At 33.2% G+C, this 19,987-nt stretch overlaps 1 protein-coding gene and 1 non-coding gene across 2 annotated transcripts; one reads left to right on the top strand and one right to left on the bottom strand.

Moving 5' to 3' along the window:
- Positions 1-5,331: 5,331 nt before the first annotated feature.
- LOC125050648 (geranylgeranyl pyrophosphate synthase-like) lies at positions 5,332-13,286 on the bottom strand. The gene is made up of 9 exons (XM_047650620.1): positions 13,095-13,286; positions 12,136-12,290; positions 11,206-11,347; positions 10,478-10,598; positions 9,505-9,644; positions 7,793-7,816; positions 6,920-7,013; positions 5,854-5,981; positions 5,332-5,442 (listed from the first exon to the last, which is right to left on the bottom strand). The coding sequence occupies exons 1-9, from the start codon at positions 13,128-13,130 to the stop codon at positions 5,383-5,385; spliced, it is 900 nt and encodes a 299-aa protein (XP_047506576.1). The 5' UTR covers positions 13,131-13,286; the 3' UTR covers positions 5,332-5,382.
- Positions 13,287-15,331: 2,045 nt separating this feature from the next.
- On the top strand, positions 15,332-15,450 carry LOC125050734. Its single transcript, XR_007117188.1, has one exon. It is a non-coding gene; the product is annotated as a 5S ribosomal RNA (ribosomal RNA).
- The last annotated feature ends 4,537 nt before the right edge of the window (positions 15,451-19,987 follow it).

The raw sequence follows: 19,987 nt of genomic DNA, 5'->3' as shown, positions 1-19,987 counted from the left end.
TTTTGTATTAATTTATCAAATGTAACAAATACTCTGTATATAAAATCAATTTCATTAATTTTTATTACCTTTTTTTTTACCTTAGACTGCACTTAAATCATTTTATCCGTGCCTGACACAAGTCATAATTTTTTAGGACATGTCAGCTTCCTCACACTATTTGCCTACATCGTATGAAATAGCGTTCAATGTATACATAAATACACCCATTCATGCAGTCATAATGATACTTGTCACAAGGCCAACCTGCGTAATGCAAAATATTATTTAGACAACCGCAACGATTTAAGGGAAAATGGGGAAAGTGAATTTGCATTAAATTTATATTTTCTTCGTATGTACTCTTGATTTCAAAAATAGAATAATAACTCGCTTCAAATGTAGTATACATGTAAAACTAAATCTTGCAGACACTAAAATAGGTCTACTGCGAATGTTTAACATTTTCACAGCACAATGCGCCGCTGACAGCCCATTGTGAAATTGAACGTACTCTTTGTGGCGATATTGGAAGCCTTTTGACACGTTTGACAATAAAACGCAATTGATTGTTACGTCACAAAGTTAATACCATGTAAAAGTAACAAAGCTGATGTGATATTTATTTACAAAATTGGTCAATCACGAAGCCTGATTGAAGACAACAATTTTCCGTTCATTATATCTTTGGGAGCGTTCAAGTATTACGTTACGCAATTTTTGGAAATTTTTGCCCCCCCCCCCCCCCATGTAACGCGCCGTAACGTTTTTCTGTACCCAAGTATAGTAAAACGTTTCGTGACCACCTAGTGACTCTTTATACATAAAAGTTACCATTATGTGGTAAAGTACTGGTCAAGTACTGGAAAGTCAAAAATAATATTAACAATAACGCGTAATTCAATTCTCGCCTCGCAACGTAACGTTTTACAAAACGACCTCCCCCCCAAATTCGTTACGTAATACTTGAACGCTCCCTTTGATACTAAAGGTATTAAAATAATTAGCATTTGATATGTACCATTAGGAACGGTTCGGTGGCCGTCGATGCACAATTCATACTAAAATAATAAGTCCTGAATACATACCTCCTCTTTCAGAATCTTTATTTGAAATTTCTTAAATATTAATAGTTTATTAAATATTGGCAAAAAACTAAATGCCATTTTTTTTTCATCTTTAATTGTCTATAACTTTTGCAATTTTTTATGTGCTAATACACGCTTTTAGCACATTTTTCTAGACGTCATTCCGGATCCAATGAGCTATCGCACATAATTTTAAGAGCAGTATCTCTATTTTGTTCCATTTTCAACTTGTCGACTAGACTAAAAACGTGGTACTTTAATAGACTATTGCAAACTGTCATGTGACAGTGGAAAATGAAACACATATTATTCTGTAACAATTCTGTGAACCTAAATAGAATATTACGTGCAATTTCAATGTCTAGAGTACACAATAGCCAGGTAATATATGACCTGCTTTACATAAATTGTTATTCTCATTGCTCTCGCGAGAAGCCTTAGAGCGTCTCATACGTTTTCACTAAATTAATATCGAATTACACTGATATTGATTTGTGTACGTAACCTACTAACGGCTTTATGTCTGGTGATTCTGCAACCTTTGAACCTTAACGTAGGGTTGTCAACATGTATTTAATAATTATATGAGAGAAAGGTTTTATAAACTTATTGTATGGTGTAACACATTTTTTGTACATTGCTGATGTTAATAGTTTCAATGTAGAGACGTCTTTCAATCACAGTATTTGCTATACGTTTACGTTATTAACAGATCCCACACTCTCTGCCCGGCCTAGATACGTCTATAAAGTTACGAAAAAGTAGCAGATTATAGGTATCTTCTACGCTTAAAAATATCGCTGAATTTATGGGTGTTGAAAAGATAGACAATGTGAAGGAGAGCAGCAAAGAAGCGAGCGAAAGAGGAATGGCAGCTAAGAGAGAGAGGACCACGGTTTATTTTTCCATTGTAGCTTTTTTAAAGTTCTATTTGCAGTAATGTCAAGAACTCGTAAGGATTTATTCATCGTGCTCTTGTCGTAACTGCATTAATTATTTTTCTCATCCTCCATGAAATTAACTTAAAAAGACTTAAGCAAAATACAAGTGTTAACATAATGACACCCCTAGCAGAGGTTTTATTGAGGACTAAATCATGTAAGGCTGTAATCTGGATTACAGCTTCAACTACACCTAATTTTTTAAAACCCCGTACTCAGACAATTATCCACCTATCTTGATTTACTACACTTTAAATTAATTATTATGTTGCTGTAAATAAATCCTTCTAAACTTAATTCAACAGAATAAAAGGGATTGACAAAGCTTAAAAAAATTAAAATAAATATATTTATATGATGACAAAAGTAAATAACAAATGAGTAGGTGTGCATGTAAACCATAAATACTGTGTCATTATAAAACAATCAATACAAATTCTATAATATATTAAAGAATAAGAACATTCATAGAACCTTAATTTTGAATTACGAAAACCTTTGTGATTTGCCCCTAATTTCAGTATGACCGTTGTCAAACTTTGGAAAGGGTTCAACAAAAACAGCTTATATATTAAACGAAGTAACCCGATCCCTTTTCATAATGGCGCAGGTATATGGGTTGGGAGGCTCTTCGGCAATAAAGGTCGCTGACCTCAAGGTCGTGATCGATCGAACCCTCCATTATGTCAGCTGATTTAAATGAAATGGAGTGGAACTAATGAAAAATGTCTATCATCCCATTTGCTTATTAATTACGCTGCGGCTTTTAATTAGAGAATACTGATGGTATAACTTGCCTGTTTTCAATTTATTTTAATATTTATATGTTGTATTTTCATTGAGTGTCCTATTCACCCCGGACCCTTCTTTCTGAATAACTATTTAAAAGAAGAAAAATGCGTTTCAAAGAGCCCAAATTTTATTTTTATACCTGAAATTTGCAATATTTAAATCTTGATATAATAATGGCGCGTCTAAACGGGCCATGTTTTGCTGCAATTGATGGCTGCACTGTTGGCAACTAATTGTCCGGCCATTAGAAAAATATTTTAATGCAGCTGATGGCCGAACAATCTATGGCTGGGCAATGTGTTGCAATATGTCTGCAATAGTATGGCCCATGATGCAGACTCCTAAACGGGCTACACAAACCGGCAACAATGGCTGACGAAATCACACTTGTCCCAGCAGCTTATATTGTTTTAAAAAAGAAACAGAAAAAGAAGAGATTGTGGATTCGACCTTACTTAAATAGGCGTGAAACTGTAGACAATTTGAGTCTAGAAATATGTCTTGATAATAAATTATTCAAGAACTAGAATGTCAAAAGCAGTAATTTTTACGTATCGCCAAATACAGCTGATCGCAAAACACAGAATATAGCAACAGGCACACTTCACTCATAGCAAACGTCATGTCGCGTAGAAAAGGATACACTGTGCCATAACAAAGAGAGTGACTGAAACAACAATAGAACTGGCTGTGCAATATTGCAGTTGAATTCGATAGCCTAGCGATCCAAAACCAGCGGACAATTCCCAAGACGCCTAGAAACCTCGATACTCTGGGATATGCTAGATTGGGATCCATGGCATCTCCGTGCACAAGACCTAAACGAGGACATGCTGCGTCGACTCCGTGAGATGCACATCGAGGATCTAGAGACCCCTGGTGGAGCCTACCTCGGATACGGACAGCACAACCCCCTACTAACTAATACTAGATTAGGTGAAATAGATTATGTATCAAAAAAAGACAGGAGTCGGCTGCTCAGCAAGCGAACGACCGCTCCGCGTCCCCATAGATTATAATTAGCTGTAAGTAGGATAAGACAATATATAACAACATTATAAATTTATTCCGCACAATTTAACAAGCTCACAGCACACACTGCACGACACTTATATAGATCTCTCTGAGACAAACATATGTAGTCTGTAAGTAGCTGACACACCCACAGGCCGAATACACCATCGACCTGTGGACATAATGTAACATATTAAGAACTAGGGAAATAAACATATTTCTATTCTATTCTATTCTATTCTATGCCTAGCGATCGTCCGGCCATTATCGGCCATATGTGGCTATACAAAACATGTTTGGCTATATGGCCGGGACATTACTGCAATATTGCATAGTGTGGCTGCTATTGTTTGCAATGTTGCCGGCCACAGTGTTGCAGCCATCAATTGCAGCAAAACATGGCCCGTTTAGACGCGCCATAAGAGAAACTTGATCTTATCGAAAAAAGTCCCTAAATATCGATTTTTATTCATTAACAATAATTGTAAAGCATCTGTAACTATAACGAATAATCACATTATTATTATTCTACTCAGTACGTGCCAAAAGAGGAGCGTGATATGTGGCACTGCAATTTCTTTATATACATTTCGTTGCATTTAGAGTAGTTAATGGGGGGGAGTAATTTAAAACAAATTATTTATTTATTTTTATTTATTCGCTTAATTATGATTATGTTTGACTGTAACAGGATAAATAAACGTAATAATATGTTGCGTGTCTACTCATTCGAATATAAATGCTGTTGACTACACAATCATACTTTACGTATCCTAAATGTAACGGAACTGAAATGATTTAACAGTTACTCTGACCAGTCTGATTCTAAATAGCAGATTTGGGCGCAAATTTGTAATATGGTGCATACCGGAAATAACTATTGCAGACAAATCATTGCCGACTGTATCCTATTTGGACGTCTGCCAGGCGGAAAGACGCAGTGTCCTGGATACTCGTCAGAATGAAATAATAAATAATACAACTTTATACACCATAATTAATGTAACTAATAGCAATATATGTATTTTAATTAGTTATATTAATAAATTAATCGGTAATAATATATATCCACTGGCGCACACACACATAAACACTAGCGTTGTAGACTGCATTTGTTTTTTTATAATTTATATTAATTAGACATAATCACAACGCCTTCTATGCTATAACATGTCGTAATTTTATGGGTCTAAGACATGATAGTTCACTCACAATGCTTGCTTTTACCGTATCAAGTGTTAATTGTGCAAATAAATCCATTGATTGCGAGATTAAAAGCCTTCGGTTGAATTATAATATGCACTATTGCACTGCTAATATCCTAAAATATATGTTATTTTTATATCATCGAATATCACATATGTTTAATCACATATGTTTGATCACATATAAACAATAAGTTTGGAAGTAATAAGCATTTTTTATAAAGAATGTATTATTATTATTCCTATAAAATGTTAATACACATTTATAGTAACAGATATAATTAAGTATATTTGATTTATAATAATGATCATAATTATTATTATCACGATTATGACGATACTATAGTCCATACAGATTTCTGTTTAAACGTGATATTGGTCCAGTACTGCATCCATAAGTGGGTTACCACCGAGGCGACGGATCTGTAATAAAGGAATATTTTAGTATTGTAGAACAATAGGGTGTACCTTATATAACACGATGGCCCTATATAAAACCAATTGGAGTTCTACCACGGTTACGTTAGTAATGTGAGACGAGATAAAGATCATCCTTGCGATTCTGTAACTTGCACAGCGGTTTTCGCAGCGGCGGTCGCGCTCAAACCAGTCGTGATTTTTACGAGGCATTCTTTTTCATTTTTCATTTCAGATTTCATTCATTTCAAAGATTTACTGATCCGTGGTTTTTAAATAATTTAATTAAAATTAAAAATTCCGATGTTATTCCAAAGCTTGTTACCCATTGTTAATAATAGATATTAAATATAACAAAGTAATAAATACAGACACATAAATACTGTTTTAAGAAATAACAATTTTATATAAACTTACTTCGCTTCGCAAATGGGCTTCCAAGTCTCGAATAAGCTTTTCTGTGTACTCCAAACTGCCAAGATCCTCCAAAACAGACACGCAGTAACGTTTTAAGTCTAAATTAGTTGTTTTCTGTTTAAGTATACCTTGAGTATTAGTTAAGAAATATTACTTGAATATTAGGAATTAGAAATCACACATAGAGTACACATCTATTATGCAATCGTGGTGCGTGCATTTCAATAAATTATTAACAAAGCCTGCATAACTTTAAATTATTCCACATATAATTATTATTAACTGGCAATACTAATATCCATGACAGCAACGCTCTTACCGGTCAAGAAAACTATGTGGCCAGTGACACTGTACTTCGCTGACAGGTGTGCTAGAATCGTTAACATTGTATACTAAGAAGAGTGTTCGGAAGAAATGTTTGGCTTGATCCCTCCTGCCTCTTTTTAACACCGTACGAGCCGTACGAGCTCTAAATTTCACCAACATTATCTTGATGGTTGGAGGTCTTCCACAGTCCGTTTCACAAGACATTTTCTTTTGCGAACTAGCGAACTGTGGAATCGACTCCCAATGGGGATCTTCCCTCAGAGATACGACCTCCAAATTTTTTAAAATCGAGTGTCCTCCCTAAAAGGCCGGCAACTCACCCACTAAAAATGGGCTGCGAAGACTGCCCTTTTTGGTCGTCCTGCAAGCTCGTTTGCCCCCCTATTATATTTAAAACAATAAAAAAATTGTAAGTAATAAAGTGACAGAAATTGTCTGTGACGAAAAAATGTTTGGGCGGCTAAATTATAATCGCCCTCAACATTTGAGGTGAATGATATTTGACATTCAGGCGACTAGAGCTAACCTAAATTCATGTTAAATCCCTTAAGACTGAACTTAGTTTTTTAAATATTTATACAAGATATCTGTTTAATAAGTAATTCGAGTCGATAACTTAAAAGCGAGTCATGGCCAAACAAAAGACGAAACTTAATTAATTAGGATTAAAGTAAGTTTTCGAGTTTAAAATTCTAAACTGTAACTCCTTCGATCTTCGTAGTTAGTTTTAAAAGGATACTCGAAACAGCCTCTCCTTTACCGGTTCTTATTGCGTGTATTATAGGTATTGTGAACTTTCCTTCTGTCAAATCCATGTAATAATCTTGCAACACCTAAAAATATATTCCTTATTTAGTAACATAATATATTATTATCTATAAGCCTATTTTTGTTTGTGATTTGTCTTCGAGATTATTTCTAACTAGCGGACCCAGCGAACTTCGTTCCGCTTAACATTCTAATAATATAGTTTAAACTTTAGTTAAACTTAATTTAGGATTTATTTGAGGTAATAACATTAATACAACTTTTTTCCAAATACAGAAATGTTTTATTGCTTGCCATTGCGAAAAAAGAATGACGGTTTTACACTTTAGGCCTCCTCTCTCTAGCGCTAATATTGCGAGACTGCATGTTAAAGAACTTTTTGATATACAACATTTTTTGTTTTGTTATCCGGCGCAAGAAGAAAGTGATAGGTTTCTTTTATATCCGTAATTTTGTCAACAGATGGCACCACATGCAGTTTGCATTCGTAAAATTAATTAATTATTTTTTTTCTTATTTGATAACTTATCCGATATTTTATTACTTATTCTGCTATTCGGAGCGGAGAAGAATCCACTAAAAAGAGATAACTAACATCGGTCCATCCGTTCTCGAGTTATAAGTGTTGTAACAAACACGACTTTCTTTTATATATATAGATTACTTTTCCCTGACAACCTTTTGTGGTCATAAAATGATAGCCAGTTTGAATAAAGGGTATTTTAGAGAAGAACATGAAAGATATCTTGCGGTGAGAATTTTTCTCCGACTTTTCTCAAAAAACTTCGTAAGTTTACTTGTTACTCTAACATACAACGTGGTATTAAAGTACACGTTATCTTACCTTATCAGGGCATTCTTCTAACTTCTGAAAAACAAAAAAATAAATGTCAATAAAAAAATTCTGTCTATCTAACGACAGTCTATAGACCAGTGCAGATAGCCTTTAAAATAAATAAAAAGTGAAAAAAATACAGTAGGATGAAACCCATTAGAAAAGCAGGGGAATATGATCAAAATGAAAGGAAATATAAATTACGGTCGATCTGAGGTCGGGAAGGGGTAGGGGGTCCCCCCCCCCTACCCCTTCCTTGGTTTCATCCTACTGTAATTTTTTTAGGTTTCAAAAATTATCGGCACTGGTCTACTAATGAATGTCAATTCTGAAAGTTGTTGTTGAACAAACGCAATTTAAAATTCTCTGGGGAGACTCCTGTTCGTTTGCCCTTTCTATAAAAAAACCAAAGCACTGACAGTTTTTATAGGGATTAACTTTAGACTAAATTGGAGTTGAGAGGTCCGGCGTCAATAAAATAATTAGTAAACTATGACATTTAAACCAAAAATCGTTAAGATTTATTTGGACTAAAGTGAAAAACCAGACCAACGTGTTCCGCTGTACCCGGATTTAGAACCCGACTTGTTCTAATAAATAGCAATTGCATGTTACGGTTTTAACAAGTTAGACAAATTAAAGGCACGATTTCAAGTCAAGTCAAAAATCATTTAATCATATAGGTAACACAATGTACACATATTTAATAGTCAAAAAAGAAATGTATATGAAATCCTTATAACTTTACATTTAGTGCCAGTTCTCAAATCAATGGCGTAGAACGGAAGAGAAAAACTGGCAATAAACTCTCCGCCACTCTTTTTAAGATATTTGATTAACACAAAAATCTACCAAATTGTAGGTGAAAGGCACAGAAGCCTGGTCACCTACTGGCCTATATAATATAATATGAACTGATTCAGAAACCCTAGCCTAGTTTTTGTATTCAAAAAGTTTCGTTAAAAGTGTTTGAACTTGCGAGTACTAGGCATTTAAATAACATTGAACGGACAAAAACTGTGACTACATAATATTTTATCAGATATAAAACAGCGACACGTTGGTATGAAAATAATTCAATTCAATTATTATAAAAAGTGTAAAAACATGTGTCTGTACTTATATACACGCGTTAGAAGTAATACTTCTTTAACATGACAAGATAAAAATCTTTTTAAAAATGTTATTTTTCGCCTTATTCTACGTTTGTTGAAAAACTAACAAACAATAGAAAAAAGGTACCTATATACTTATACTAATACATTGAAAGTTTTTTATAACGCATTATCTAGTTAAGTAAAGTTTATTTAAATATCCCAAAAAAATATTTGTACATAATTAAAGAAATGGACGTTTTTTATTTTAAAATGTTGACTATGCTAACTTCAGGGTGTCGGTTTTTTGTGACGGTGTGCGCACGCATCGTAAAGAGTTACTCTCATAATTAAAGAAAACACTTTTAACGGATTGAAGCTATGTATTACACCTTTTGTCTTCAGTCACCGTGACCACGCACGCTGCAAAGCACGCAAAACTTCGGAAAAAAATTTAAATTATGTAAAATATTAATAAGTTTATAATAATACATAGCTTCAATCCGTTAAAAAAGTGTTTTCTTTAAATGTGTAAAAGTTATGTTAGTAAAAGACAATACTATACTCTCATAGTTTTTCCCTAACGCGCCAAACGAAGTATAACTTCAAAAATTACAATTAACATACCTCAGTTTGTCCAATATTGCAGTAGTCATCAATTAATTGAAAATAGTATCCGAATTTCTTCCCTAAATCCGTATAATCATTAGTATCCTCACTGAAGCTCTGCATCAGTCTAACGGCTATGTTCAGCATTCCTCCTGTTTCTGCAATAATGGTACTGGTAATATTATAGATTTCACTATTTCGTACAACCGAATTTAGCAAATATGTTCCATAGTATATTGACATGCACAAAAATATAATAACGGTATCTATTTAGTGTCGCAAAACTTTGCTAGAGGCAATATAGGAAGAATGCATAGAAAAAAAATATGTGTGCGTGTACTAGGTGTACACACGTAAGAAGTGAAACTTCTTTATGACCTTATTTTTCGAAAAATGATCTACTATATGCAACTTTACAGAAATTGGTTAAATAAAGTTAAATTAGATACAGTTTAACAAAAGGCTTTTATTATCATAGACATGAATACAAATACAAATATTTCATTTTAACTTATTACTGTACTACTATGTAGTACTAAGATTATTACAGAATTTCATTAATTGTAATAGAATTATTAGTATTACTATCATTGTTATCGTTATTATATATTTTTGTTACTAATGACTTCGAATCTCTTCGGATCAACCGTGGTAGGGACAAGAAAAAGATGGCGCGTAACCGAAAAATGTGACAAATGTGTGTAAATTTTTTTCCAACGCCGATAAAGAAGTTTGACTTCAAAAAGCAACATGGCGCGTAACCTGCTACAAAATTTCTCCCATTCGTCGATAAAGAAGTTACACTTCAAAAGATGGCGCGTAACGGAAAAATGTGACGCGTAACGAAAAAATGTTACACTAAATTTTTTTCCAACCCCGATAAAGAAGTTTCACTTCAAAAGGTATAAGCAAGCAATACAGCTAGTATTTTATAAACGAAACCTAAAAACCCAAAAATATTAAGCATTAATATTAATAAATTGGCCCATACTTTGTTCTGTCATCCTCCTATACTCAGCTTCTGTGGGGCAGACAAACATGTCTCTCCAATATATTTCTTTACCTTGACCTCTTACTATTTTGAGTGCTTGTTCATTGAACACTTTCAGTGCCTGGTAATAAAAATCGAATAAGTGAAACATGAAATGCTATTTTCAACTACGGGCATATGTGAAAAGAGACCGCTCTCTTTTTTGCTTACGATTGTTTACCTACTGTTTAGATGTTCAGAAGTATTACAACACTTCAGCCTTGCGATTTGTCACTCACTTTTCGATCTCTCACAGCGGTTTTTTCAGCGGCGGTCACGCTCAAATCAGTCGTGAAGCAGTCATTTTACGATTTGGCATTCTGATAAGGAGGGTGCTTGAAGTTTATTGTTTGCGCGACCGCCGCTGCGAAAATCGCTGTAAGAGTTCGAAAAGTGAGTTACAGAATCGCAAGGCTGAACATCTAAACATTCATACATGAATACTTAAACAAATCCCGACTTTAACCAAAGTGAGCCGTAAATTTTATCACACTCTAAAAACTCACAAAGTTACAGAATCGCAAGGAAAAGTCGATTCGCACTCGAAAAGTGAGTTACAGAATCGCAAGGCTGTACAAAAGTGGTTTTTGAATTTTAAGTAAAATACTTTAAATTTTCCATCAAAAAGTCACGTTATTCAAAAACGTAAAAGATTACAGCAAATCGGTAGTAATATGAAATAAAAATACCTCTAGACCAAATTTAGAGCACCTTTCCATAGCCAGGACAATGATATGAAGGGCAGTATTGGAAGCCATGGGAACTCCATACACGCTATGGGCAGCGGGAATTCCACGCCTTACATCTACGGCATCTTGTATGTCGTCTAAACTGAGAGATGGAAATATACTTTTAAGTGAGAAATTGGCGAAGTTTTCGATTAGTTCTTCAAACAGCCGTTGTAAATATTTCTATAAACGTTTGTTAACATGTTCTATTATCTTACTGGTATCCACTGTATTTATCTCCTTCGTGAATAAGGACGCATTTTTGTTATATCATTCACATTTCAGACCATTAAGTAGTAAATAAGTATCTTTCAAATTAATACCCGTTTTTCTCTTGAAAAAGATCGCATGAAAATGTTCCCATAAATATGTAAAGGACTATGGCAGGCTATGGCCTCAAAGAAAGGACATATTCTTAGTACTTTAAGCTTAGAGAAAAATAGAAACAGAATTCTATATTAAGTCTAGCTTAAATAAAAAATGGGTGCGTGTACTTATGTACGCGCGTAAGAAGTTATACTTCTTTGGCATTATTAAAAATAGTTTTTGATTGCATGCAAATAATTAATTACAATTAAATAACCAAAGACTGGAAAAGGAGTCAATAAAGTTCAGTTTACATTTGAAAAATTAAATAAACAAATATTTATTATTCTTCTCTTACACTAAGTGTAACATAAATTCTATTATTATTCGAATATTGTTTTTAAATTATGTCCAATGCCGTAGCATCTTCCGTGGGCAACTTCATTCTGTTAATTTTGTGTCACGGTGCGCGCGCATCGTAAAATTTCACTGTCATAAATTTTTCATAACGTGCCTAAAGAAGTATAACTTCAAAAATATATATAAATTTACATTTATTCATGTATCCTTAAAAAGTCAACTTACATAAGTGTACCATTATGGCACATTGCCATAATATCAATTATCTCCTTCATCTTCTCATTAGGAATCTTTAGCCAATGGTTAAAGGCCTCAGCTATTCGGTTTCTTATTCCTTTGCTCTTCACTTGAATTATATGGGAGTAGGGGAGGAGGATTTCCTGAAACAACGTGCGCAGATTAGATTCCAAAATTACTATTTTCTTTGTACAATACCAAACTGGATTTTAAACGTGACTCTAATTACTGGAAGCGAAAAAAAAGGTTTGAATCTATATACGTTTGCTATAAATTACCTCCTGAAACCTCGAATTTTAAATTCATTTGTACAACAGTTACAAAAAACTACAAATTTCCAAGCATAATTTCACTATCATGTCTATTTCGAAAAATACGATGAATTTATATATATTTTTATTTAAAACCGAATCCCCTTAATAAACTGACTTTTTTTATCTTCAATTACTAGATACACTTAATACACTATTTGCTAAATCATACAAAACTGGCATATAATGTGACATTTATTAATAATATATTTATATTTTTAATTACAGTTGCAATAACATTTGATTTTTTTTTTCTCATGCTCATAAATAAATCCTTTATACCCATACTAAAATCGTCAGAGAACTGATCACTTATTTTAAATGGAAAAGCACTTTTATTATTAACGATATAATTTTTATATTAAAATGGATTCAATATTGGTCAGATTCGTATAATAAGTTATACATGTAAGAAATTGAGTGTTCTCTAAATATGATATCCGTTTGTGTGAACCAGGAACTACTTTCAGCTAATATTACGGAAAGCTTCATCGTTTTTGCCAATAATCCAATTAATTATCGTATCGTAGTCACACCGGCTCTTAAAATAAACTATTTTTTACATTTCAATAAAATAACTACTGATTCACAGTGCAAATAAATGCTTAAATAAAAAATAAAAAAGAAGTTACATACCTCTTCCAAATCAGGAATGTTTTCTTCTCTGGACATTGTTAAAATATTATTACCCACTTTGACAGAATAACTTAACTCTGTTAAGAGTCGAAAAAAAATTTAGCTTATTAAAATATGTTTAAATTTGAAAAATATTGTTAACCAAGTAACCGTGTCTTCACATCAAAGCCTAAATGGTAACAGAGTGTTCAAACGCCACGTATAACTAATTCTTAGAATATTAAAGTTAATTAATAACTTTACTATGATTATACTCGTTACCACGCCAATACATCTTAAATTCACTTTATTCACACGCTATTACAAATGACCATTAAGTGCGACATTTCTTTAAAAACAATCATGTTTTAAACTATGATACCACACCTGTCATTTACGTTTTCAAGGAAAATTTACCAATAAATATTATCGAAAAGTATTAAAAGGCTTTTAAGAAATTTTACTCAATGTAGAGTATAACAAAGTTTAATAATACAAATTGCTATCAGATACACAAGATTTTTGGATCGTTTATACACCAGCTTATTTGGACCAATTTACATATGTAATTTATTTAATTCGGGCGACAAAGACTTTAAAGCTAAGAGATTTTTGATACTGCAATATACTTAGTTTTAGATAAAAAAGAGGAGTAAAGAAAGACTTAGAACTAATTATGGATCCCATATATCAAAAATTTCAAATGATTTTGACGAAAGTCATAGCTATCTATGACTTGACTCTTAATCTTACCCGAAGAAGAAAATCAAGGAACAGCTATCTATAAACAAATCTTGCCAGGCCATTGTTAGGAACAAAACATAAAAATATAGTAAAATATATCTTTAATATAATGATAATAAAGTCTAATAGTATTTTTATTTTATTTAGTTATACAGGGTGGCCAAAAAGTCGTGGATCAAACGCAAATAGGGGATAGATGAGGTCATCAGCGGCAAAAAATTGTTCTACGGGAGGTCTCTAAGGTAGAGGTATGCAGAGTTATGATTTATTTTGGTATTTATATGAAAATTGACTTTTTTTTACTAATTCTTCTTAAAATTCGAAAATATCTACATCCTGTATCTTTCTTATAATATCCACTAGATTGGTACTGATGAATTCTTGCGTTAGACATACTATTTATTGTTGTTTATTGAGTGTATTCAAGATAATATGTGATACGATATAACATTTTTTCAAATCATAAATTTTTGATTGGACCCCACTGTGAAAAAAAATTACTCCACCGAAAAGTGGCCCTATACTACAAGTTTTGGCGCATTTAATAGGGATTCTGAAAAGGTATTACACGTGGCTATGAGTCGCTTTAATATCTTTCTAGGAAGAATTACAAACAACGTAGAACAATTTTTTGCCGCTGATGACCTCATCTATCCCCTATTTGCGTTTGATCCACGACTTTTTGGCCATCCTGTATATGTACAACAACCGATAATTTAGTCACGTGAATATTAATTGTTATGCATAGTCACGAACAGTTAAGTTCGAGTTATGTTGTTAAACTATAAAGGCACAGGGAAACAATACACAGGAAAATGTTAATAATACCTAATAGTCTAGTCGACAAGTAGAAAATGGTACAAAATAGAGATACTGCTCTTAAAATTATGTGCGATAGCTCATTGGATCCGGAATGACGTCTAGAAGAACGTGCCAAAAGCGTGTATTAGCACATAAAAAAATGCATAAGCTATAAACAATTAAAGATGAAAAAAAAATGGCATTTCGTTTTTTGCCAATATTTAATAAACTATTAAATATTTAAGAAATTTCAAAAAAAGATTCTGAAAGAGGAGGAAATTTCCAAAAAAATGTTTAAATAATGGTCGTAATAAATTTATGCTTCGTAGAGCCTTTCTTACATACATACTTAACAAGATCGTGCCATAAAAGTTAAAAAAGTCAGATAATTATCTATAAAAAATGTATGTCACGACACTTTTTTGCTATTTGCTATTGTAATACACCGGTTCTCGTCCGATCACCGAAGTTAAGCAACGTCGGGCGAGGTCAGTACTTGGATGGGTGACCGCCTGAGAACACCTCGTGATGTTGCCTTTTTTGTAGGGATAAGAAATGAAAATTATTTTTGGAATCACTTAACTAAATTAGTCTTGTTGAAACGAAGTTATCGAGCGGTGCGAAAGGGGGCTAGACGGAATAAATTAAGACCAAAAGTTGTAACGACACTTTTTGCTATAGTTGTCATATTTTACGTTTTCGATTTAGCTATGGCCAACGTCCATACCACGTTGAATACACCGGTTCTCGTCCGATCACCGAAGTTAAGCAACGTCGGGCGAGGTCAGTACTTGGATGGGTGACCGCCTGGGAACACCTCGTGATGTTGGCTTTTTTTTCGTCGTAAGATTGGTATCGAGAAAATCTATCATACTGTTATGATACCAATTAACATAAATTAATCGAAAGGAATTTCGTTCCATCCGGGTGTCCCTTGACACCTCTAAAGTTTTTTTTTGTAATTTACACCCCTTTCATCATTTTCAACCCTTGTCAATATCTACAGTTATTCAATAGTTTCAAATTAAACAGAATCATAAAAGATCAGTAGAATAGGCCTACCGGGGAAACCACATTAAAAAAAAAGCGCTAAGTACACTACCTCAAAGGTGGCGTGGAAACGTGTGCATATTATGACGATTACAACTCTTTCAACTTTTTGAATCGTGGTATCTCAAAAACGGTGGCTCTTAGGAAAAAAAGTATTTAGACATTTTTTATAGATAATTATATTCTGATCTACAATTTTTGTCTAAACTAATTTTATTATGATAAAACTTACCATTTTGCTGAAAATCGCGAAAAACCCATTTTTGTGATCTTTGACCCGGAGTAAATTTTTTTGCACGTGCCGGATCGATGAGGACTTTTCACATTTCTTTTATAATAGTGTATTGAGCAATCCTACCAATATTCAGCCAAGTGCGAATTATTGTAACCTTACCGCTAAATTTTAGGCTAATTTGACCGGATTAATTGATTAACGCAATTTATTCAACCACAAATATTAATTCGTTGCGATTTTGTTTACACGAACTGCACTTTATGCTGAAATTACATTTCACTACTGACAACTCTGAGCAGACACTCCATTATATATAAAATTAAAATCAATATACAATTTGTTTGACTATGCAGCATTAAGTATCCGCTAATTATGAATATGTGTGAAGTACCACGAAACTCTTCTCTAGGGGAGTTATATACCTACTTATTATAAATAAGAAATAAGGAAGCAGTTTCTGTTTTAGCTACTTTTATAGTTTGAAATATATTTGTTAGAAGAAAATTCAAACGAAAACCAAATAATATTTCTCAATGAATATTTATACCCATTACTTAGTGTTACAATATTAGATAACTATTAAAATTAATATCCTAACTAGACAACTATTTTATGTGATCGGGTTTCATATATCTTACAGTTTATCAAAAACCATTAAATGTTGCAGAGAACCACCATAAATATATGTATTACAAAATTAACTTTTTAAAACTCTAGTATGCTCTCTTATGTAAATGTAGTTGAGGTGTCACTATAATAACCTAGCGCACTGAAAACTAGTGTTGTTGATATCAGAAACTAAAATGAGATGGGCTCATTTTTTTGTAAGAGTATATGTTTATTATATTGCTTAGTTTAATTAATTGTTTTATGTTAAGGGATTAAACAATCTGTCATCCTATAAAATAGAACTTCCTTGTCTGCTAAAATCTAAAATCATTCGAATGTTATAGGGATCTTCGATTCTACAACTAAATAGCGAAATTATTCTACGACAATGTACATTATTAACATTGTACAATATTTAACACGAGCTACAAGCTAAATATAAACTTATAATACTTAGTTGCACGTAATAATACCAGTATAATTAAATACTGTTTGCTTTCCTACCATCTCTTCACCTTATTTTACTATAATTGAACTATCCAAGTCAAAATATAGTAAAATTCACTACTTTCGAACGAACGGATGAACGGAAAAAAGAGTTAACAGGCGTAAAACACGGTAGCGCATCTAATGAAAAAGGCAATTAAATGAATTTTCACAGTTTTCCACGAAAACAGAAAAGTGTCGGCTCGTGCAGGTATTTGATATGGGGCCAATAAAGTTTTATTATAACCGACCGAGTGGCGCCCGGCTCAGTTCAATGACTTCCTGAAGCTTTTATGACGAGCTTCCGCTTTCGGCTTCACCTGCAGTGTTCGAAGTACTCGCGGATAATGCAGCTAATTGTTTGAACATTCAGCTTTGTCCCCGAATTCGCCGCGAAGCGAATGTTCCTTGAAATTATAATCAATTTAATAATTAGTTAAAATACCTAAAATATAAAAATTGAAGATTAAAATATCAATAAAATTATTAAACGATTATGTATTATTATGACATTAAAATTAATGAAATATAAGACCGAACTTATTGTCAAAATCCATAAACAATTTGACAGTTGAGAGAGTTCACACTGAAACTGAGGCCTGAAGTAATATATATATGTATCACATTTGTCTAATAAAAGTTACGAAATGAAGGAGGAAATCTAGAACTGTTCTTAGGAATTGTGTCTCCAAACCATTGTCAGATAACTTTGCCTCATTAGCCAGCCATAAAGATTTTACCAGATTCCAGGAGCCTATGTACATCAAGTTAACGTATAAGGAATCTTCTAGTGTTTACCTAATCTCAGTAATGGCTGAACTAACATTTCTCAAGTAAACAACAAGCAAACTCACAGCTAACAAAGTTGCTCCCTCAGCTTTCTACTGCAAACTTATACTAGGATATTATAGTTCAAAACCTCAGATTAAAGGCTTCATTATAATCATCAATGTTTAAAACTATAAAAAACAAAACGTAAAAGTACATATTTCTATGCTTGTACGAGTTTGAGATTTGCCGCCAATTCACAAAAACAAATGAATGCAATATACTACATTAGGTTACCAAAGATTTCTATAATTGAAATTCAAAAAAGTTTTCATTAGCAATGTTTCTAACTGGCCAGTCCTAAACCTTTTTAGTGTTACCTAGGTAACTAAAAGACGATAGGATTTGAATACTGTATCCACACGGTTTAATAAAAATTTCCTTATTTTTGGTTACTGCCAAAAATGTATTTTCTAGTCGCGTTATTTTTCCGTAGTCCTTAAAAGTAAAGTAAAAGTCAAAAAGTCAAAATTTTCTCCGCCACTCTTTTTAATCGCCATTTTTTTGTTTAACAAAATGTTTGTAAGGAGCTGCAACCATTACACCATGTTCCATGTGACATTTTAAGTAATTAATAATAATAACATAAATTAAAAACAAAGATTTGTCCTCTATCAGCAGGAGGCATGGTGAAATAGGAGCACGCACTTACATTCTCGTGGGAACAACACGCGAACACATAGTCGAAATAACCAACATCACCGCATACACGAATTCAAGTCCGACCAGTCACCACAAGCAGCACCCGTTCACGAGCATGACGCATGGCCAGCCATCGGCCCCCTCGCCATATTTTAGGGAGAGAGACAACCCGACGAATGGACGCCGCCACAAGCAATGACATTTAAGCGAGCATGACGATCCTTGAAATGTGAACTTGGCATACTTAATCATTGCCTTTATGGAAACGGACAGTGCTAAATTGTGGTCCCAGGTGTCTGTCTGGTCAACTAAATAGTTGATAAAACATGATCCTTGAAAAAAACAGATATGTAGCCGTACTACATTGGAGCCTTTCGGAATTAATAAATTATTCTACTTAGGTGTTGTAGCACAAGGAACGGTTGTAATAATAAGCCCTTAATACACACCTCATTTCGATATATTCTTAACATGAAGAAAGGTACACAATTGTCAGTAAGGATAAGGATAAAATTAGTAAGGGAATAATGAGAGAAGTTAGACTGATAATATGGTAACTAAAACTTTGCCTATAAATAGTTCAAAATACGCACAAACACTCACTAAAGAGTTATAAGGGCGTAACTTATAAATAAAATTTGATAAAATTTAATCCATTTCTAAATGCGTCTAGCATAACCCAAGCGATACAAAAAATAAGTGAATCAAACAGCTCTCAACACATCAGCTCATAGTCTAGCTGACTGATTGCAAGATAAAGAATTATATTAAAAAAATCTGAATCAAATGACAATCGCCAAAGTTTAAATATTAGGGAATAAAAAAATATCTATTTCGGATAGGTGCATAATGTAAGTAATAAATGCGGTTGGGTACACTCAATTAATGTCAATTCAAACAAAAACAAAACACCATGCATATCTCAATACACATACAATATTAAATCTATTTAAACAAATACATGCTATTCAAATTAAAATTTCATGACTTGTTTAAAATCGATAGATTTAAGTTAATGGCTTTTTAATTTGTAGATACGACAACGTTGGTTCTTGGAAACAATACTGCGGTACTGCATTCACCTATTTACTTAGATTTATATCTCAGGTATGCCTTATAACCTTTACAAAATGGACTTGTAGACTGAATGAGACAAAAATTTACGCATAAATAGGTTATATTTACTAGATTAGGAACTTTAGCCAAATCAGGTGTAATAGGGAAATTATTAAATTGGACCTATTGTCATTTAATACATAATGCGACTCTCATCGCTAGGGTCGTAGGTTCGATCCCCGGCTGTGCACCAATGGAATGTCTATGTGCTAATATAACACTCGCTCAGACGGTGAATCGCATCGTGAGTTACACGGGCATGCTTTACCCAAAAAAATAGACGGTGTGTGTCAGGCACAGAGGCTGATTACTTACTTGCCTATAAGAAATGATCACGGAATAGATACAGAATTCTGAGCCCCAGACCTAAATGGTAGTAGGTGTAGTAAATTGATATATTAAT

This window comes from Pieris napi, chromosome 6 (genome assembly GCF_905475465.1).
Source record: "Pieris napi chromosome 6, ilPieNapi1.2, whole genome shotgun sequence".
Lineage (NCBI taxonomy): Eukaryota > Metazoa > Arthropoda > Insecta > Lepidoptera > Pieridae > Pieris > Pieris napi.
This window is presented reverse-complemented; position numbering and strand designations above follow the sequence as displayed.

Bases quoted from the DNA above. Each gene is read 5' to 3' on its own strand.
- LOC125050648 (XM_047650620.1), bottom strand. From the start codon at position 13,130: ATGTCCAGAGAAGAAAACATTCCTGATTTGGAAGAG. The intron at 12,291-13,094 runs GTATGTAACTTC...ACGTTGTTTCAG, and splicing joins ACATTCCTGATTTGGAAGAG to GAAATCCTCCTCCCCTACTC. The intron at 7,014-7,792 runs GTAAGATAACGT...ATATATTTTTAG, and splicing joins TAGAAGAATGCCCTGATAAG to GTGTTGCAAGATTATTACAT.